The sequence below is a fragment of the Crocodylus porosus genome, unplaced genomic scaffold, assembly GCF_001723895.1.
Source record: "Crocodylus porosus isolate Cpor-Errol unplaced genomic scaffold, CroPor_comp1, whole genome shotgun sequence".
Taxonomy (NCBI): Eukaryota; Metazoa; Chordata; order Crocodylia; family Crocodylidae; genus Crocodylus; species Crocodylus porosus.
This window is the reverse complement of record NW_017728918.1, coordinates 45,709,264-45,731,959: the sequence shown is the minus strand read 5'-3', so window position 1 is coordinate 45,731,959 and position 22,696 is coordinate 45,709,264. Positions and strand designations below refer to the sequence as shown.

General features: G+C 40.6%; 1 protein-coding gene across 15 annotated transcripts in view; it reads left to right on the top strand.

Moving 5' to 3' along the window:
- Positions 1-22,696, top strand: part of DST (dystonin) — a 478,409-nt gene that overhangs the window by 416,354 nt on the left and 39,359 nt on the right. For all 15 annotated transcript variants that reach the window (XM_019537571.1, XM_019537570.1, XM_019537564.1 and 12 more), the window contains 9 exons: positions 3,308-3,409; positions 4,708-4,881; positions 5,946-6,101; positions 8,579-8,776; positions 9,299-9,427; positions 15,746-15,907; positions 17,380-17,535; positions 17,749-17,955; positions 18,810-18,929. In XM_019537571.1, the coding sequence (XP_019393116.1) occupies positions 3,308-3,409; positions 4,708-4,881; positions 5,946-6,101; positions 8,579-8,776; positions 9,299-9,427; positions 15,746-15,907; positions 17,380-17,535; positions 17,749-17,955; positions 18,810-18,929 (1,404 nt within the window). The remainder of the gene's footprint in view (positions 1-3,307; positions 3,410-4,707; positions 4,882-5,945; positions 6,102-8,578; positions 8,777-9,298; positions 9,428-15,745; positions 15,908-17,379; positions 17,536-17,748; positions 17,956-18,809; positions 18,930-22,696) is intronic.

The window sequence follows — 22,696 nt, the reverse complement described above, 5'->3', positions numbered from 1 at the left end:
CAATGGTTGCAGACCCCTTATTTTGGTTGCCCTTCTTTGTACCTTTTCTCATTCTACTACGTCCTTTTGGAGATGTGGAGACCAGAACTGCACACAGTATTTGAGATATCGGTGCAGCATGGATTTGTTTATGGCATGATATTCTCTATTTTGTTTTTAATTTCCTCCTTAAAGATAACCAACATTTTATTAGCTTTTTGGGTTGCCACTGCAAATTGAGCTGACAGTTTTAGAAAACTATCTACAGTGACTCCAAGGTCTCTTTCCTGAGTTGTAACAGCTAGTTTAGAACTCAACAGTGCATATGTATAGCTGACCTTTATTTCCCCATGTGCATTACCTTGCACTTGTCAACGTTGCGGTTCATCTGCCATTTTTTTTGCCCACTCAGTCAGCTTAGTGAGATATTTCTGCAGCTGTTCTCCATCAGCTTGAGACTTGACTACCCAGAATAATTTGCTATCATCTGCAAACTTGGAGATTTCATTGTGTACCTTCATTTCCAGTCTATCTAGTTCTTCATAGTATTATGTTATCCATGCAGAATACTTCTTGTTTGAGATATTTCACTTTAGAAATCAACAGATAAACTCTCCATCCCCCTTTTTAAACACTGTTGTCTCTATATAATATATATTTTCTTTATTATTTGAGTTTAAACCATTAACTATATCTCATAATCCTGTCAGAGAAGGGTTGGACAATTGACAGATACAATGTCTTACCCCATATAAAATTATTTTAAAGCAGATTGGCTCAAAACATATTCCTTTCCTTCACTGGAATTCTTGCTTTTATTGATTATAAACGTTAAAATGTAACTTCATATGCCCTTATTTCAAGACAAATGATCATCTTACTTACAAGATGACTTATAATGTGACATACAGAATATTGGCACCAGTTCAGACATTTCACGTTTCCTATGAACACAAGAGTTATTACACAAACCTAAGCACTCACTGTGTAATAATGTTATAAATGGTAATTAAATAGCTGCACTACTTCATTTATTTGCATACAGTATGATAGTTACTTGTGACCTAAATGATTGTGTTCATCTCTACAACAGCAATTTGTGCAGATCAAGCAAAAACTTCTGTTAACAATTTTTCTGAGTGTGAATATACCTCACTAAATATTTAGCCCTGAATACTTGATTATTCCTGGTATGGTTTATGGTATCATGCATTTACTGCTTGGAAGACTGATAGTGTGACATACAGAATATTGGCATTAGTTCAGACATTTCACATTTCCTATGAACACAAGAGCTATTACACCAGCCTAAGCGCTCTGTATAAAAATATCATAAATGGTGATTAAATAGCTACACTACATTATTTATGTCATTAAAGAACATAAAAATATTATGGACAGATTTTTATTTGGGATGGATCTGTGGTGTGCTCTTGCTGTTGCTAGTGGAAGGTTCTCCTTCATGGGGCAGTAGTTCAGAAGCCAAAAGCTACCACAAGCACACCTAAGCAAAAATTAAAACATAAGGGCCAATAAAAGCAGAACATAGCTGAGGAATTCTTCTGCCACTGCAGTTCTCCAGCTGCTGATATAGTTTTAAGGTATTGTTCATAATTTGTGTGAAGTGGAGCACCCTTGAGGCTGCTCCGCATTATTTCAGGAATGTACAATAAGGCTTGCATCCTGTTACTAGGGTGGCATAAACAAAAAGTGACACTTCCACTCTTCTACTGAACTACACACAGCCAAACATTTTTATTTATGATAAAAAATAAAGCAAAGATGGCTTTGTGTTGTTGGTATGGGATGTCTCAAAATAATGTTTAACATGTGAAACAGTGGAAGAATGTTGCTCTTAATAAGGCCCCTGCCACATGTTATGCTTAAGGTGTGATTAACCAGTTTATAACCGGGCCATGTGTTCACTCAATTAATGGTATGATAAAAAGAGGAATAAGCCATGCGGTTGTTCCACAAAAAATGTGTAATAACTTTGTGGCTGGTTTCTGTCACATCATTAGTTGAGCATGTGGCCAGATACACAACTGTGGCTAGGGGCTTTGTCAGCTGATGGGGCACCCAGCTGCAGCTGGGAGCCGAGTCAGTTGACCGGGGTCCCAGCTAAGGGAATGCATGGTGTACACCCTGTGGGAGCAGTTTACTGCACATTATAGCTGTGACACAGGTGCTTGCTACTTGGCAGTGCAGGATCATAAACCCTAGCTCCCCCTGCACTGGTAATAAGGAATAATACTGAACTCGAGCAAGCAGTCAGCTAATTTTGCAGGCATATCCTGGGACTAGCTGCCATTTTTGTGGGCTGAGTGCAGCTGGCCCCTCCTCCCCACATCTGATTGGGCAAGGGGCCTCAGCAGTCCTGCTCCTCCCCACAGATTGCCTCACGGCCCAAAGCCATGGTTTAATTACTCTAATTAAGCCCTAGAAAGCCATTAACTTACACTTAATAACTCATGAATTAATGACTTTCCTGGGCTTAATCAGGGTAATTAAGCTGCGGTTTTGGGCTGTCCTCAAGTGGTGAGCTCTGCCATTGTGGAGGGCTCACTGAAAAGCAAAAAAACCCAAAAAGTTGCTGGCAAGCAGAGAAAAGGCCTGGAAGCCCTGTAGTCTTGGAGCATTGGGGCAAGACAGAGTCAGGAGGGCTTCTGGTGCAAGCAGCCCTGCCCTGCCTCCCTCCTTCCTCCCCTCTCTGCTCCACGCCAACTCTTCCCCATCTGCCTTCCCCCTGTGCTTGCTTCCCAGTTTTTTCTCTGCTTGCCAGTAAGTTTTTTTTTTTCTTTTTTTTTTTCATTTTTTGTTTTTTTGCAGTGAGCCTGCCAGTTTTCGTGGAGTCCACACTCTTTCTTAGAGTCTGTGCAAAATTGTGGTTTCTGCAAAAATCACGCAATCATGATTTCAGTAGGTCCCTAGTAATAACGTGTCATCAGTGGGACCCAATATGCAATCCCACAATCATGCCTCCTGCCATGCACGTGTGGCATGGCAGGAAGTGTGATTGTGTGGATTGTATATCTAATCCCATCATACGTACCATGTCTGGAGGGACCCCGTCAGTCAGATCTTGCAGTATTTATGCTTGAGTAACTCCTATGTTTGGTGTACTTTCTATAAGTACTTTTTACAGGCTTGAATTGTCAAAAACAATTTTAATGGTATATGGTTTTTTATAAAAAATAATTTTCTTTTGAGGGAAATAATGAAATTGTCTACTGCACTAGGACAATATCAGTGTATTATATTTAATTTAATTTACCATATACCTTCCATCTGTCTTTATGTTACAATTTTCTACTGTGATTTTTTTCAGGCAATATTTGATTGGGTGGATATTGCTGGTAGTAAATTAGCTTCAATGTCACCAGTTGGAACAGATCTAGAGACAGTGAAGCAGCAAACTGAGGAACTGAAGGTAGGAACTATCTAACTTTGTTTTAAACTGTAACAAAACATGGTTATACAAGAAGTTTAAAACATCATGAAGTTTTACTATAAGCAAAGTTTATGGATGAAATTGTCTGCTTCTGATTTTCTTGTGTAGGACTAGATTACCACCACCTCCCCCAAATAAATAGGTTTTTATAACCAAAAAACCTATAACTGTCCTGCCCACCCCCAAAGTTACAATACTCATTTCCTTCAAAAGGTTACTTAAGGGTTGTTTTTATTTATCTTTTATTTTTTCCCTTCATCAGTCATCTTTGGGTCACTTGACCTGTCTCTGGAAAAGTGGGTGGGTAATTGGCTGCAAAGCCCTGAATGCCTGTCACTGTGCGATATACACAAATTAAAATTGCATAATTTCCACCAGATCCCGCTGTGGTCTGAAGTAAAAGTCCCAAGTTCCATTCTATGGAAATATGATTCATTATAGCTGTGACACTAGCAGGCTGAGGTGTGCTTTGAATAGGAAACAGGGCTACCTAATGGTGACAGTGGAAGCGGGCAGTATGGAGTCCTTGATCTTATTCTCACTGGATGCATCTAGACTTGCAGTTGATTTGAATCAATAAACTCCACAGTAGTTTGAATCAGAGTAAACTACTCTCGGGTGCAGTGTCTACACATGCGCCTGAGATAACAGCAGTTTGAACAAGGGCAGAGCAGTTTACACAAAGACCAAGAATGCACATCCGGAATTTGTATTAAGCTCGTTGCTTCAGTTGCCCTTTAAAAATGATTCTTTACTAAAAAAAAAAAAATCACTTCAATAGCTTTCAATAAATGTTTCTGTGTAATCTCAAAGTACCACATTATTTCAACCACAAAAACTGGAAGTTACTCAGCTTACAACGTATGTATCATTTTTGCCACAACACGTGAGTGATAGAAAAACTTCTTATATTATGGAATCGTAGGAAAGCAGGTCTTGAAGGTCATCTAGTTGTCCAGCCTCCTTCTCAAGCCAGGATCATTCATGACTAAACCATCCCAGTTAAGTGCATCTTTCCACCTGTCTGTGTGCATAGTTAACAAAGGGAAGGGGGATGTTTGGGGGGTGCTGACATTTTTCGTCCTTGTTTAGCAGGAATTTCCTGGATTAGCAGTACATTTCTTTTTAACTTTGAATCAGGAAATATATCGTGCTATGCCATTTACTGAGACAGTTGGAATCAGAAAGTGTTACATAGAATATTTTAAACAACAGCATCCTTACTGCATACAATATGATAGTTACTTGTGACTTAATTGTGTTCATCTCTACAACAGCAATTTAAGACAGAGGCCTATCAACAGCAGATAGAAATGGAAAGACTAAACCATCAAGCAGAACTGTTGCTGAAGAAGGTAACAGAGGAAAGTGACAAACACACTGTTCAAGACCCCCTCTCAGAGCTCAAACTGATGTGGGACAATCTAGAGGAGAAAATTATTAACAGACAGGTAAGTAAAGCTGGGGGTCAGAGATTTATTCTACAGACTTGTCACTAAAGTCGTCTGTTATGCACTGCGAAGAACTTGGATGTCAAAGAGTGATCGTATTTCACTCCTTTTGAGTCCCTGAAAATCTATTTATTCATCTGGTTTTTTTAAGACACAGTCATGAGAGCTTTAAGATTAAGTCACAAAAAGGAGTGAGCAGGAGGAAGACCTACCCCTTTTGTATTAATAGTTTTATGTGGACTTGAACAGGGCAGAACAGGATTCTACTAAGGTGATGAAGTTCACTTAAGCACTTATTAGGTGGAGTATTAGATACAGTAGAATTTGGTCCTGTATTTTAACAAAGCTATATCATTTTTCTTTTTTGTTGTAAGGATTTAAAAATACAATTGAGAGAATATATATTTTACATTTTCCTTTATTATTAGTACACATTTGGGATATTTATTTCTCATTTCCTCTGTCAAGAAGTTCAAATAAAGTCCTGTTCATTTCATTTTGTTTTTGATGCAGTTTGACTTGGCAGTTGAAAACATGTCACATACAGAATGATACAGAAATAGCTGCTGTGCTGAGCGCTGCACTTCTTTTCCAAACTGATAAATAAACCATTCCAGCTTTCCTTCTAAAACACTAACACATCAAAAAAGGAATACGGAAATTTAAAGAAACCATGCTTGAAAAAGTTTTTGTTCCTAAATTGAGATAGTTAATTGAAAAACAGAAGTTTAAGGAAACTGAAACAAATGTCATGTATGTTCAAATCAGAACGTAAATAATGAATACAGTTGTGTCTTTGAGATAGTCATATGTTGTATTGGAATATGTAGTGGTAGTTTGAACATAGAATTCAACGGTTTGTAATGGAAGTGCAAATTCAGCTTTAACTAGAGATCAGTTGCTTAAGCTGGGATAATTCTGTTGCTCTTTGATTTGTATTGAGTCTGTTGGTCCCAGGTGTCCCAGTCTATGGGATGTGTTGGCATCGAGTTCACCTTAAACCAGTCAGATCATTAGGCCAACAAACAATTTCATTGTTATTTTTATTTTTTTTTTTACTTTAGCACAAGCTGGAGGGGGCATTGTTAGCTTTGGGGCAGTTCCAACATGCTCTGGATGAGTTATTGACATGGCTGACCCATACAGAAGACCTGCTGAATGAACAGAAACCTGTGGGAGGAGACCCTAAGGCTATTGAAATAGAACTTGCCAAACATCATGTATGTAATTATAGCAGTGTTCACAGAGCCATTATTTTGATGTTTATCTCAGTGGTATTTCTTATGTACAGCTTTGTATTTGTTAAATAACTCTTTAGAGATTTTCAAGACATTGCATTAAGATTGTAAGTTCAGATCTAGAAACTATATTGACTAATGCATGTGGATAAGAATCCTCTCTCCTCTTCCTTCCAATACTCTTTACCATAATTCCATGTTTCAGCCAGAGAGAAGGAGGACATGACAGGTTGCACTATTTTACAAGGGAAACTACCAAGTAGAACTACTAGTATTCACCTTAAGGCAGTATATCCCTGTAATGGCCCTTATTGGAACCAGGGTGAAAAAAATACACTTATACCCTGAAATAGCTGTGTCTGCCTCACAAATGAAAAGAGAAAGGTTCCAAAAATATAATCTACACAATGTCAGTTATTTGCTTCAAACTGACATATATATAGCCTGCTGCACTTACACATCTGTACAGCTAGAGAGAATATCTATGCCTTCATTTTACTTCTCCACAAAAATACTAATAATTGTTATTTTGTCATATTGCTATATCATTTTGGGGCCCACTGAGGAGTCAGTGTTTCATGGCATGAGACAAATGTTAATGATACCTTACTTAGACGAGTATTTCTCAGAAAGAAGAGAGATTTCAGTTTTTCATGTGGCAGGATATTTTGATGGCAGGTATTCATAGGTCACATAGATTTCATATGCAGCACATAACCTAAGTGCTCATCCCTCCTGTTTTCTGAATATTGAAAATAGGCAGCTTGAATTGAGTTTCACAGAAAAATTGAAAAGGGATTCAGTATGTGAGTTCATCATCCTCTTCATCACCAGGCAGAATAAATAAGAGTTTTCTTAGTGACTTGTCTCAGAATGCTTCCCACTTAAATCATTACAGAATTAGTATTTCATCTATGGGTCTTTCACTTTCTTAGTAAAAGGAGTGTTCGGCTGTCTAAGTAGCACCCAGACATTCTTGTTTACTTACTCTTTGTCGAGTGCTCAAGGAGTTCAACAAACACATGGCACAGTGTACTTCCTCTCCGCAAAACAGAGTTTATAGGCTAAGGAGTTCACAGTGATACTTCCTGTTTCAGCTCAGAAAACCATCCTTCTCTTGAATAAGAATAGTCCTTGTCCTGGGGGAGCCTCATCAGGAAGGAAAAGATAAGAGGCATCTGTTTCTGTGAATAACTTTTTTATTTTTTCCCTATTGGAGAAATAATTTAAAGTAGCTACCATCTACAGTGCTTGAACTGGCATAAAGGGGATGATAGGATACTGTTTCCCCACCTAAGGACCACTTAAGATTCTTCCTGCTAATCAGTATGTTTAATAGGTCTCTCCATATAGCTTGTTTTAAAGTTCTTTTTCTTTTTTCCCAGGATCTAACACTTTAGCAGAGATGGGTCTGAACCAGGTCCCCCGGATGTCAGTCTCATATTTGAATTTTGCAGATTGAGCTATCATGTATTTTCCTTTATCTTTTCTCCATGTGCCCATTCTTTTTACTTCAAATACTTAAAACATCAACTTTCAGAATTATTGTCAGTGTTTGAAAATATCCTACCTGCCTGGAATGTATTGCCAGCTCAACATGGTCTCAGTTGAGAGGTAGATCCAAGTCCTTGTTATCATGTTGGAGAAGTTCATAGGAAGTTGCATTATGCCCATTCTCCAACTCCCAGGTTAATTCTAAAGCTCGGCCAGTTTGGCATATCATGAAAACTGGTTTGGCCTTGACTTACGTAAAAAGGCAGCCTGAGAATCAAAGGGCTGCAGAGAGAGTTACTACAAGAGTAGTGCTCTGCAGTTATTCAAACATACAAAATGAAACACGTTCACTTCTTGTTTCTCTACAGCTAAGGACAGACATTACATTTGTGCACCTGTTGTCTTGGAACAAAAATATCTTAGGATTGACATGTACACACATTACTCTTCTAATCAGAACTTTCTGAGCAGAATGCACTGTGCCTTTTCTGTCATTGATTCTATGATGTAGTCCTAGGTCAACAGTTCAGATTCACTTCTCAGTGTCCCAGGATAAACTGTTAGTAGTTCTTACACAATGAATCTTTTTTGGATTTATCCTGGGACCATGAACATGGGCATCTGAATGATTGCACTTTGTCCTGGGATAAAATGATTTATCCTGGGACAAATATAACATTTGTTTGTAGCCCATGAGTCATCACCACGACTCCCTTCCCTAGCCACATGTCTAACCATTCTTTAGCTTTGCCTTCTAGAAACTGTCAAAGAAATGTGCAAGTGGAGGTGTACAGCAGAATAACATCTGTCAGAATTCAGAAACATAAGCCCTGTTTATACTGCCTTAATTAGGTCCTAAAACTTGATGTTATTATTAAGGTTAACTTTCAACTAAATGATTCAGTCTTTGTGGGTAGCTTTATTAATTATAATTTGAAGTCTTGCTTCTTGTGCTTTACCTGTAGGTGCTACAAAATGATGTTTTAGCTCATCAGTCTACAGTGGAAGCAGTTAAGAAAGCAGGAAATGACTTGATTGAATCGAGTGCTGTTGAAGAAGCAAGCAATCTACAGAGCAAATTGGAACTTCTGAATCAGCGCTGGCAAAATGTGTTGGAAAAAACAGAACAAAGGAAACAGCAGCTGGAGAGTGCCTTGATCCAGGTGAACAGGAAATGATAACATAAAGGGATAACTAGCAAAAATGGCCATTTGCATTAAGCAAACAGATATGGATATTAGACATGGGCTTTAATCAAAACCATAATGCAGACACCACTGAGTCCTAAGGACTTTGGGATCCAGCTGTGTGCATGCCACCTGAGTGCTGCCTTTTTATAAACTCTGTATTAGTTTCTTTGAAAATTGTGCAGGCCACCTGCCCAGGGATGAACTTCCCTTTGCATTTGATTTAGGTATGAGGGTTGGTCTTGGAATTGTTCTTGTGGTCTTCCTTTGTCTGATTCCATACTGTGTGTCCTTTCCAGGGCTATGTTTAAGGATACACCATCTATTAGCTTGTATGAACTAATTTTACATATAGATTAAAAATTTTATTTTGGAGTTTCTTTGGTTTATTTTAATTTCTTATTTAATATGCTGCCAGCCTAATTCTACATACAGGCTAGTATTCCAAATGAAAACATTTAAATAAGCTCTTACCATAAACGATATGGTTTAATTTAGGCCCAAGGTTTCCATGGTGAAGTTGAAGATTTGCAGCAATGGCTGACAGACACTGAGCGTCAACTCTTGGCATCAAAACCTGTTGGAGGCTTACCAGAAACAGCAAGAGAGCAGCTCAATATCCATATGGTAAGTATCATAATATTACAATGCTTTGCAAATTGTCTATATTTCAAAACTAACAACCTTTCATGGGCATTTAATCTGTATATCAGACAGCCTGTACAAGATCATAATAACTTTTAATAGTTTTAAAAACTAAGCCCTAATTTTCAGTGTTGAGGAAAAAAATATATTATCCTGTGTGCAAAGCTAAATGATCTCGGCAGCACAGAGGCAGAAAGAGAGCTTGGAGTCATAGTTCACTCCAAGATGAATATGAGCCATCAGTGTGACAAAGTAATCATAGATTCATAGATGTTTGGGTCGAAGGGAAATTAGCAGATCGAGTCCAACCCCCTGCCCTGGGCAGGAAAGAGCACCAGGGTCAGATGTCTCCAGGCAGGTACATAACTAGCCTCCTCTTAAGGTAGGACAGAGCACTACCTCCCTTGGAAACTCATTCCAGATTCTGGCAACGCTTACTGTAAAGAAGTTTTTCCTGATGTATAACCTGAATCTGCACTCCGTCAGTTTGTGGCCGTAGTTCCTAGTTACTCCAAGGGGTGCCCTGGTAACAGAGCATCTCCTGTTTCTTGCTGTCTCCCACAATGAATTTGTGGCCACAAGATCACCTCTCAGCATTGTCTTGCAGACACTGAAGCGATCCAAGGCCATCAACCTCCTCGTACGGTTTTGCCTGCAGGCCCCTAACCATCTGAACCCTCTCGAGGTTGTCCACATCCCTCTTGAAGTGTGGCACCCAAAACTGGATGCAGTACTCCAGCTGCGGCCTAACCAGTGCCGCATAAAGGGGAAGTATCACCTCCTTGTTTGGTGGTGTACCTGCTTGTCATGTACCTGCTAATGCATGATAAACTGCGGTTAGCTTTTCTGATCGCTTCATCACACTGCTGACTCATGTTCATCTTGGAGTCAACAGTGACTCCAAAATCCCTTTCTGCTGCTGTGCTGCTAATAAGGTCCTCCCCCAGCCTGTAAGCGTGCTGGTGATTCTTTCTTCCTAGGTGCAACACCTTGCATTTGTCCTTATTCAACTGCATCCTGTTCTGTTCCACCCATTTTTCCAATCTGTCCAGATCTGCCTAGATTCATCCCCTACCCTCTGGTGTGTTAACTTTACCCCATAATTTGGTATCATTTGCAAATGTGGACAGAGTGCTTTCCATGCCCTTTAATCAATAAAGTTAACCTCACTCTATCATGCATTCGCAGGTGCAGTATCATCACAAACAGGTCCAGGGAGGTGATAATTCCCTTCTAGGCAGCTTTGGTAAGGCCACAGCTGGAGTACTGTGTCCAGTTCTGGGCGCCGCACTTCAAGAGGGATGTGGATAACCTTGGGTCCAGAGGAGGACCACTGATATGGTTAGGGGCCTGCAGGTATGGCCCTATGAGGAGAGACTGAGGGACTTGGATCTCTTCAGCCTTTGCAAGAGAAGGCTGAGTGGGGATCTTATGGCCATTTACAAATTCACTCGGGGGGTAGGGAGGAGGGGCAGCAAGAAATAGGAGATGCTCTGTTTACCAGGGCACCTCTTGGAATAACCAAGAACAACGGCCACAAACTGACAGAGCAGATTTAGGTTAGACATCTGGAAGAATTTCTTTACAGTAAGGGTTGCCAGAATCTGGAATGGGCTTCTAAGGGAGGTGGTGCTCTGCCCTTCCTTGCGGGTCTTTAAGGGGAGACTGGACAAGCACCTGGCTGGGGTCATATGACCCCAGCACTCTTTCCTGCCCAGGGCAGGGGGTCAGACTCAATAATATATTGAGGTCCCTTCCAACCCTAACAGCTATGAAACTATGAAACTTAGCATTGTGACAAAAAGGAAAAAAGAATTTTGAATTTTTGCTTCTTAGCAATAAAAGTGAAAATGATTACAATGTTATTAACATTCCTCCCTTCTTCCTGAATTACATTTTTAATTGTTCTTTAAGAAAACACAAATGATTACGATTGAAATCATCTATATTTGTCTTATAGAGCCTTGAACTAGTGGACTGAATCCTGTATTATATACCTAGCTAATGTACTAATTGAAATTGAAAGAAGCTGGGATTGAATATGAACTTTGAATCACAGAGAACCTGCTTTATTTGGAAATGGAAAGTTAGCCAGGATGCCCGAAGTCTTCCTTTCTTTCCTCTTCTAGAAAAATTCTAAGGATGATTTTGTTTCTCTATGTAGAGATCCAATAGAATTAGGGTAATGTAATGGCTCTTACCATGCACCATCCACTTGTCCCTGCCTGAACTCTTAGCCCTGGCATGCCAGGCCATCTCGCGGCTGGTCAAATCATTGGCCTTCCCACCTGTCTAAGGCAGTCTGCCCACTTGCCTTGCCTGCCAAGCCTTTGATGTATCCAATTAGTTGTTGTTTGTAAGGTGGGAGGCTGCCCATTTACTGCTCGATGCCAAGGGCATAATACACAGCTCTGAACCTTTTCCTTATACCATGTCCCATGCCTCACAGATGGACTCACTATATGGCTCTAACCCCATGATGGACTTCCTTCTATGTACACCTAGCGTTCAGACCCCAATTTGATCCCTCCTTCTGAGGCAGTCTACTCCGCCCTCATTCTAGGTCACCAAGTTCCCTGAACCCTTCTCCCTCTCAGCAGTGGCCCCTTCCAGGACCTTTGGCCACATAGGCTCTAGCTTCACCTCTAGGCCAGTTGGAACCCCAGGTCCCTGGCTCTGGCCATCCCTCGTGGTGGAAGCTTTGGCTCTTTGACCATTCTGGTCCCAGTATTAGCCAGTCAAGGGTTTCTCCAGTTAAGTTATTGAGCCTCTCACCCTCTCTCTCTCTCTCATATGGGTCTGCCTTCTCGGGCCCTCCAAACTCAGCTTACTCAAGCTCTAAGGCCAGCCTATGCACAGTCCTTCAGACCTGCCTATGTGGCCCCTACTCAGTGTAGTCCATGCACAGTCCTTCAGGCCCACCCATGCGGACCCTACTGTGTGCAGCCTATTCACATGCCCTCATTTGGCCCGCTACTCCACCCCCTCACTGGAGCCACTAGGCCTTACTCCCATTGGCTCTCAGTCCACTGATGATATACCTGGACCCCTTGCCTGTCCCCTCTACAGGGTAACCCACCAGGTTGTCGGGACTGAGGCTATACGGCACCCATACTCACCTTTCACTAGAGAGGCACTGGTGTGGCATTTTCTGGGGACCACCTCACCACAGACAGCCCCACCACACCGTCCAGCTCTAGTAGGGGTGTAGTTTTAGGTCATTCCACTGGACCAGGAACCTCCTCCATCCCCATAGTTCCTACCCTTGACCTCCAGGTGTTCTGGAAGCAGCAGTTCTGGCTGGTGATGTTCTCTCTCTGGCTCCCTGCCACAACCACCAACTCAGCTCTGAGGGCCTAGGTTCATTTTGAGGCTGCTCAGTTCCATCCTCCAATTCAGGAGCTCTCCTGTGGTCATGTGACTGACTTGTTAGGCTGTATTGCACCTGCTGGCTGCTCCACAGCCTGCTCAAACTTCTTTAAAGTGGCAGGCACCAAAGGTGCCTTGCCATGACTGGATAGAAGCCTGAGCCCTTCAAGTCCATGCTCAGATATGAGTGATACCCCATGAACTGTCCTGGCATTTGTGCACATATTTGGGGAGGGGAAGGGGGTTAATTAAAGTGGCTCTTGGAAGCCACTCCAATTAAAATGCCTACAGCGTCTTGTGTATTCAGCCTCCCTCCCACATTTCACAATGGTGGCGGGGGTGCATTAAAGCTTGTTCAACAAGCTGTTTAGTTCAAGCACTGCAGCCACCATTTTGAAATGCAGGGGTGCTAAATACATGAGGCTGTGCAGCATGTGGGAGCATTCTGATTGGAATGCTCCAGCAGACTTGCTTAATTGAGAACGAGTCAGGGTATGTGTAAAAGTGCCATCTTTGATGCTGAGCTTCTAACACAGTTTTCATTAGGAAGCCCTGTTGTTTTATAAATTCTGAATTTCACAGTAACATTTTGGAATAATGAAAAAGATCTTTGCCCAGGACTTATGTTTTGCCCTCAAAATTTGGTAATAATTCTGTTTTTGTTTCTGAAATGAAAATTAATGGGATTGTTTATTTCTCAATGATTTATTACTATTATTTTTAAACTAATCATTTCAGGAGGCTGGAAGACAATATAAGTTACGAAAAAAGAAGTTATGAAAATGAAACCAAAACATCCTAGTCGTTTTGCTAGTGCCGAAGCAGGGCTTGATCAGAAGCCAGTGGAACTCTTTGTGTTCTGCAGCTTGCTGGATTTTGAATCGGGCATTCAGAGAATAATTTGCTTCCTGGATAATTGAAGAGGGTGTTTTGTAATAATTTACTGTGCATAGTCAGAAACCTGATTCCCAGAGTCACCTGTCCTAGAGTTTCCTGTGACTGACCAAAAGACCAAATCTATGTAAGGAGAGCTTAACAGCAGTTTGAAACATGTGTAAATTTGGCCCTGATTCATAAGATCTGCTTTAAACTATCAGTATTTAAGTCAATTTGCCTATATCCTTCCTGCAAAGTCAGCAGGTTACCATTCAGAGGCAAAAGAGAAACTGGCTTGTAACTCACAACCCCAACTGGACAAACTGTCTTGGTCTGAAATAATACTAAAGTTGGATGAGAGGGAATGTAGATAGAAGTGGGAATTAGGGATAAGGTAAGAGCCAGACTGTCTCTGGAGTAAACAATATGTTCTGTGGCCATGTGCACGTGGTCAACTTACATACCCTAGAAGCTGCACTTTGGGTGAGCTAATTATCACCAATCAGTTATAAGGCTGTTTAGCCTGCTTGTAGCTGGTTGTGGTTTTGGAGGAAGCCTGTACAAACCAGCATGATGTGTTTGCGTGTGACTGCTAAGAATGATGAATTTATCATTTAGCAAGGACATAAGTGATTTAATTAGCTTCTGCCTCTTTCAAGAGCTCTTTGGTTCTGTCACCAAGGAATACTTTGCTTCTGCTACACAAATGCTTGCTCCTCTTTATTTCCTTCATCTCATCCTTCTTAAGGGAAAGGAGGAATTGGGAGGGAGCAGCCTGGACAAGCACTCTTTTAATAGGCAGGGGTCAGAAGAGGGGGAAGAACTGAAGCCTGTGAAAATAATTACTCAGGGATGCTGCATTTCTTCTTTCCCCTTCCTGTCATATTGTAGGAGCTCAGGTTCCTCCCTTTCTTACCCCAGAATAATTGTTGGCTCCTCAGCTCTCTTCATGCTCTTTGGATACAACAGACACCAAAAATCAGGAAGCCAAGACTTGCCAGAGAAAAATCTCCTCCTCCTCTTCCTTCCTTCCCCACTACCTATTACTTGTTCTGTAAAACACTGCTCTAGTTTGGGAGTGAGAGTCTGCCCTGCTGGTGCATTTTGGGAATATAATTATGATCATTTGTATTTCAGTTCCCATCAGATCATAACAATTGCTTGTATGTAGTGGTAAAGCAATCAGACCCAAAGTGTAAATTGGCCAGAAAAGAAGTGAAAGCAGCTAGTAAAACAGCAGGTGCCTGTACACGAATGCCGAGGCTGCTCTGACACACTGTAATTACAGCGCATCGGAACAGACTCCATTAATTGAGTCTGCTGGAGCGTGGCAATTACCATGCTCCAGCAGCTTCCCGTGTCTTGTCGAACAAGCTTTAGTTCAATCTCTTCGAAGGAGCTTTAGTTCAAGCACGATTGCTGCCATTTTTAAGCACAGGGTTGCTGATACATGAGACAGTGCTTTAATTAGAAGTGGCTCTTAGAGCTGCTCTAATTAAAGCGCCATCACCCCCACCCCCGGAGCATGTGTAAAAGTTGCCAATATTACCTATACCAACCAAGTCAGCATCTGGCGCCATGCCTAGTGGGTGAAGGATGATATGCATGGTGTGCCAAAGAAGGAGGCATGATTAAGCTGCCTTTACATACTTTCCCACCCACTTCTGGGGATATGTTGGTAGCTCTTGGCCTGCAAAGGGTGGCAAATGGCTTACTTTACAGAGATTGCCAAACCTTGTCCTGTGAGTTAAGTACATCTGTCAGATCAGGTTCCATGTCAGGAATATATGTAAGATATATATGCCCATGCCAGGAACCTTACATACATATATATGTTCCTAAAACAAAAATTCTGAAAAATTATCTAGCATGCCATGGAAGTTTTCCTTTCCTGAATAACTGGGTCCTTTCTTTGTTAATTTTGCCTTTTCTGAACTGCTTATGTTTCCTCTGCTAATCTATGTATAAATCCTCCTGAAATACATTATTTTTAAAAGCTAACATTGTAAAAGCTATTGAATTTTTACTAATTTTATTGGCTGTTTCTTAATTTAGGAACTGTGTGCTGCCTTTGAAGCCAAAGAAGAGGCTTACAAGTGTCTGATGCAGAAAGGCCAGCAGATGCTTGCAAGATGCGCAGAATCCGCTGAGGCAAATGACATAAATAACTTAAAAGAAAAATGGGAATCAGTACAAACAAAACTCAGCGAAAGAAAAGTAGGTGGCTTTGAATAAAAATAGAAATAGAAGCAATGTATTTAAACATTTTATAATGATGAATCATTGTATCTATAGTGCATCTATAATTACTCAGCCTCCAGGATTTTAGGATGTTTATTGTTGGACAAAGATTCATAATTCACCAGTGGACTTGAAAGGGCCAAAGGGTTAAGTCTTTAACATACCATTATATGTGTGGAAGGGAAACTGGTTCTAAAAATATATGAAGAGATATGTTTATTTTGCAGAGTGAGAGCATTTCTTGTTTTATTACAGAGATTATGGACATAGTAGAACAGAAAATTGTATTTTCTCATAGCCTTGTCAACACAAAATTGTTTTATTGATTTTCCTAGCATTTTGATCAATATAAGTTAAGTATTCCAAACAATTGTGCTTCTACCCATTGTTCTAGGAAACTGGTTTCTACTTTAGTATGTTTTGGCAGCATGATTACCCTGATGCAAAATGTAAATTTACTACTTCTAAATTTCATTTTATTTTCACTTTTCCATGAAGTAGTGCCCTTTTTCTTTGACCTGAGTCAAGCTGGTGATAATGATGTTATCAATGGGACTAGACTATCAAATGTATGGCAAGAGCGTATTAAAAAAAAGTAAAAAGAGTATTATCAATACAAATGTTTGTCTCTTGTACTTTGAATATATAATGAAACAATACCAAAGTGACAAAAACAGTCCATCACAACGGCCTGTAGGGCTGCAATGTTCAGCAATATGATTGGCTGAACATCTCTAAATGATTTTTAATATTTAATAAAAATCTGCATGCAACACTAAGCCCACATGATCCTGATTCAGGCAATCAAAATTAAACATGAACGTTATTATTCATGAATGGTGTAAGTTCTTTAAATAATAGAAGGGAAAATAAACTAAATCAGCAGTTCCTAAAATATGGGATAATCCACAAGGTCATAGTAAGCGGTGCACAACCAGGCCCTTTTTGCTTTTTGCAGCTACTAACAGGTTGGTGATGAATTGCCTGGCGGTCTGAGAAATTTTGAGGGTTGACAGTGGTCATTAGATAAAAAAAAAAAAACGTGAGAACCACTAAACTTGATGATCTGTCAAACTCCCTTCTACCCCTATACTTTTGTGATTCTGTGCTTATTTATGTCTGTCTCGAACTGACAAGTTGTGTTGTTTCATTATTACCAACCAGTGAGTGCCAGAAGGAGGAATGCTCTGATACAGAAAAACATACCCCTGAAATTAGCTGCTCTGTTGTCCGCTTTTTTTACTATAATTTTACTGCTGTTTTTCCTACTGTGACTCCATTTATATTTTGTAGGCTATTATTTTGAAATGCAGAACATATAGACATTAAGTTGGAAAATTGTTTAAAAAGTAGGGGTTCTTTCTGGGATGCAATCAACTAAAATGATTTATTCAGCTAAAGCATCCATTAAACAGTAACTGCTATTAAATGATAATATATCTTTACAGGCCAAACTGGAAGAAGCCCTCGGTTTGGCAATGGAGTTCCACAACTCACTTCAAGACTTCATCAACTGGCTTACCCAGGCTGAACAAACTTTGACTGCAGCTTCTCGGCCAAGCCTTATCTTGGATACTGTCTTGTTTCAAATTGATGAACACAAGGTATGTTAAAAAACAGATATGTAGTATAATTCACCCACTCTTTGGAGGTTCTGTGTAACGTCCAAATCAACTTTCCGATGCTGTCACTCAGAAAACGTTTTTATATCTTTTAAATAGCATTTTGTAGCCTTTTCTGAAATCCCATCTTTTTTTTTATATTTGTTGAATGAATAAACAGTACAACAGGAAGTACAAATATCTGTCTTTTGCAAGGTCTTTGCCACAGAAGTAAATTCTCATCGTGACCAGATCATAGAGCTAGACAAAACCGGAACCCATCTGAAATATTTCAGCCAGAAACAAGATGTTGTCCTTATTAAGAACCTGCTGATTAGTGTACAGAGTAGATGGGAAAAAGTAGTTCAGCGCCTGGTGGAAAGAGGAAGAGCTTTGGATGATGCAAGGAAACGAGCCAAACAGGTAATCTGACAGTTATTATACAGCTCTTTGAACTTTTCTGTAATTAAATCCAGATTCTTGAAGTATATGGTGTTTTAAGGAAGTCTGGGGTTAGTGTAACAGACTGTTGAGTTAGTGAAGCAATTGCTGTGATTTAGTCATGGAGTCCAGTCCACTTCATTTGGAAATTAAAAACTTCATTTTTAACCCAATCAGTGATTGCTCTGTCTGCAACACAATATAGTCTGTAAGGGAAGAGTTAAAGTACAGCATCCAGATGCATATTAGTACCTTCTCTCTTTCAAAAGAAGGGACGTAATCATCCATTTGTTTTAAAGAGTGGTATGGATCCATTTCACAAGGATGAGATATAGTCCTGTGTTGCCTTTCTAGAAGGAGGGTTCCAGCAAAATATTTTACTGCTCTCGCCCTAATGGGTGGTCCATACTTCAGTAAATTACAAGCTCCTTACTGTTTTGAGCAACCTTTTTACTAATGAGAAATGTAGTAATCAGGAATCTTAGCTGAGTAGAATCTGAGTGAAAATGGAGTATCTATAGAGCCCTTGCAGCAAATACATTCCAACAGAAATTGCTGAGATGTGTTCAACACTCCATGATTTGAATGAAACATATGTGTACAACTAGATGTATAACTGGCAGTTGATCATGTTAGGAGGTCAGACTAGCTCAAGTGAACACAGGACTGTGACTGGTGCCTATTCAAGTGCCATAAGAAGAGGGCCATCCTCATTCTTCCACATCTGTTAAGCAGATGTTCACTGTCTGTCCCCAGGCAGACGTCAGGATTTGTGAGTATTTTATGTACCAGCATATTTGTACATTTGAATAAATCAAAATCCCACTTTTCCGCAGTTCCATGAAGCCTGGCACAAACTTATGGAGTGGTTAGAAGAGTCAGAAAAGTCATTGGATTCAGAACTTGAGATTGCAAATGATCCAGACAAAATTAAGATGCAGCTTGCTCAGCATAAGGTAGGTCATGAATTTGTAGGCTGCCTCGTAAGAAAGTCTGTCAGGCCTGTGCAAAAGGAAGCAGATTTATGACACCACTATGATAGAATATTTACCCACATGAAAATAAAATACTGGCTCATTTCCAGATAGAAAATGAAAAGGAGAAGTGGTGAAGTTAGGAGAGGAAGGACTCCTTACAGTGCCTGTTCATCTGTGGGACACAATAATATAACATCATGGAAAGTTTCAACAAAAGAGAAAATAATAGATCAAAACGGAAACACTGTCAAGAGTTATATTATAGTCTTGTCATGAAACTCCCAGAGATACCATCAAACAGTTTGGGTTTGAAATTACTTCTCATCGTTCAGTGGTCCATCAGAAATGAACTATAACCTGTATTTTGAAGTAGAGTGAAATTGTCACTAATAAGGGTCAATCTCTTAAGATCAGGAGAATGGGTTTTTGGTTGTAGCTGGGTTGGTCTAAGGACATAGGCAGCCAAGGTTCTTTGGGTAGATGTGATATCTTTTATTAGACCAACTGAATAGTTGGAAAAAAGTTCTTAGCAAGCTTTGGGGTTCAGTTACCCTTCTTCAGGCATAGAGAGTCTCTGCTGTTCTGAAACTCCAAGAAATGAGAGAAGCTAAAAGTGTGGTAGGATGTCAGTGAGAATGTAAATCAGTAGAAATTAGAAAGACAAAAGTAAAGCAGAGAGGGGAGGGGGAAGAGAGCAGGGGGAAAAAGGCTAAAGGGAGACATTACAGTAGAATTCAAGGTGGAAAAGAAGCTGCCAGTGAAAAAGAAAATAGTTGTAGATCAGGAAAACAGGAATGAGAGAAGCTGAAAGTGTGAGAGGATGTAGTGAAAATATAAATAGGTAGAAAATATAAATAGGAAGAAAGGAGAAACAAAAGGTAAAGCTTGGAGGGGGAAGATCGCAGGGGGAAAAAGGCCAGGGGGAAACATTACAGAGGTAATAATACAGGGTAAGAAGGAAATAGTAGGAAATACTGAAGAAGGAAATAGTAGGAAATCAGGGAGACAAAAGACAGAGGAGGGGAGAGGAGCGGAAGGGAGAAAAGGTTGGGGAAAAAATGTAAGAAGTCAGGTCAAGCAGGTACCTGGTGTATCAGATGTCAGGCAAGTTGTAATGTGTCATAAAACCAAGGTTTATACTGAGTCCACAATTTTTTGTATCCAGTAGAATTATGAACTGAAGTTTGTAGGCTTGTCTATTGAAGGTGTTTTGTGAGTTCCCATTGAGGATCAAAACTGAGAGATCGGATTTCTAGTGATTGTTGTGTGAGAAGTGTGCCCCCACAGGAAGTTGGGTATTCTTGTCTTTGACAGATTTTTGGTGTACATCCATTCTGGTACACAGATGTAGTTTGGTTTCTCCAACATATTTTCCAACAGGGCATTTGGTGCATATAACATTTCTGGAGGTGCAGCTCTAAGATCCAGGAAAACTGTAATATACAGCCAAGCTCTCTGATACCACAGAATTTGCAGTGAGGAGATTACCCGTGACCACTACCTCATGAATCAAAAAAGGGCCTTCAACCAACAAAGACACTCCTCCAGAGAGATCGCACTGTTGAAAGAGCCACCTGGATACCACGTGAAGAATTGCTGCAGTACAAAAAGAAAATCCCCACAAACTACACACCATTAGTTATGACATTTCACCCTTCCCTGATACCTACATGGAAAATCCTCAAACAATTGCAACCCATACTAGAAGACCTCTTTATTAAAGAGATCTTTGTAGAACAACCCATCCTAGCCTTTAAACAATCACTGAACCTTGCTAACCTCATCACCAGAAGCAAACTCCCTGTGACCCAAACGACACCAAATGGATCCAGACCATGCCAGGACAAGCAATGCAAAACCTGCCAACACATCTCCACCACCTCCACAATAACTACATCCCACAACAGATCCATCAACATTCCTGGGTCTTACAGCTGCACCTCTATAAATGTAATCTATCTCTTCCAGTGCACCAAATGCCATGATGGAAAATATGTTGGAGAAACCAAACAACTTTCTCCCTGTGAGGATGGAGTTTACCTAGAAAGTTTGTAGAATCTCCATCCTTGGAAGCTTTTAAGGCTTGGTTAGACAAACAGTTTTTAGACAGGGATGTTCTTACCTTGAGGAGGAGCTAGACAAAATGCCCTCCAGAGGTTCATTCCAGCCTTACTTTTCAATGAAAAATTTTCTAAGGCATCTCGAGCAGGTCCAGGGAGGTGATCCTCCCCCTCTATGCGGCACTGGTCAGGCCGCAGTTGGAGTACTGCGTCCAGTTCTGGGCACCGCACTTCAAGAGCATGGAGGGGGTCAAGAGCAGTGGTGAAGGCTCCTACCCTGGGGGTTTTTAAGAGGAGGTTAGATGAACATCTTGCTGCGGTCGTTTGACCCCAGTACTCTTTCCTGCCATGGCAGGGGTCAGACTAGATGATCTGCTAGGGTCCCTTCTGACTATGAAACTATGAAAAAAGATGCAAGTAGAAGACAATGATTTTCTGCTGCGCAGATATAGATGTGCTTTCTGCTCCTCTTATTCAATTTCATGGTGCTCCTCACATTCTTTAGTTCTGCGTGCTGTTCTCAAAAGGTTAGTCTACCAGCTTAGTTCCTTAGGACAAACACTTTCTACCCCTGTAGAGTCCTTCTGCTGAACCATTCCATTTGTTTGCCTTGACAATAGCCACTATAATTTTTAATCTCTCTCAACTTCCATGATATTTTAAGGTTTGTTGTATCAAAATGGAAAATAGTTCCTTTAATTTCAGAAGGCTGGCAGTTTATCAGGCAAGACTGACTTTACCTGTGTTTGCTATTAAGATAATTTAATAAATTTGTGTTACCATTGTGTTGTGCTAGTTCTGCATTTTAGTGGGCTCTGGGGATTGCTGTTGCTGCCAATGCTTAAAATCAACTTACAAAATTACAGAAAAATGTTACTGCTAAAATAATCCTTCTTGCCTGTCTGCCTCCATCACCCTTCTATGAATCCTTCCATTCCTCCCCCACACATGTATTCAAACTTTTTATGATTGTAGTCAAGGCAATACGTAACTCTGCCTCTCAGATGTCCACACCCTAGTGTTTTATCAGCCTGTCTGCTAACCTCCCTTCTTCTCCACCTCAATATCCATTTATCTGTTTCTCCGACAAACCTCATGCAAGTATCTCTCTCATACTTCCATTCTTTCTTAAACTTCCCCTGAACCAGGGGTTGTCAGCTGGGGTTACGCATACCCCTGGGGGTACTTTGAAAGGTCCCAGGGGTACATGAGAGTAAGTAGGGACGGAGCACCGCTGTCTCACAGGAGCAAGGCTGGAGCGAGAGCAGCAGTGCCCTTCTGCAGGCTGCACAGGTACTGTGTTGCTGCCTTTCACCTCCCCTCCACTGCTCACCATTCGGTCGCACTCCCCTCGCCGCCTCCCCTCCCCAAGGGTACACTTGTTAAAAATGGGGCTGCCGAGGGTACAGTTGGTTTAAAAAAAAAAAAAAGGTTGAAAACCCCTCCCTGCCCTAAACCAGCCTTCCTCAAGCTGACTAGCAAACTCATTGGCCTTCTCATTTTAAATGTTCCTCTCATTTCCTTTCTTCCTGCATGAAAAGATCTGCTGAGGTCCTGTCTTTACGAGTTTTATTTAAATCTTAGGAATATGTCTGACAAGGGTTGGGGTGGAACGTGGCATAAGGATTTTGGAATTGAGTAATAGAACAGAGAATGTAGTGAACTTTAAGATGAAATAAGATTTTG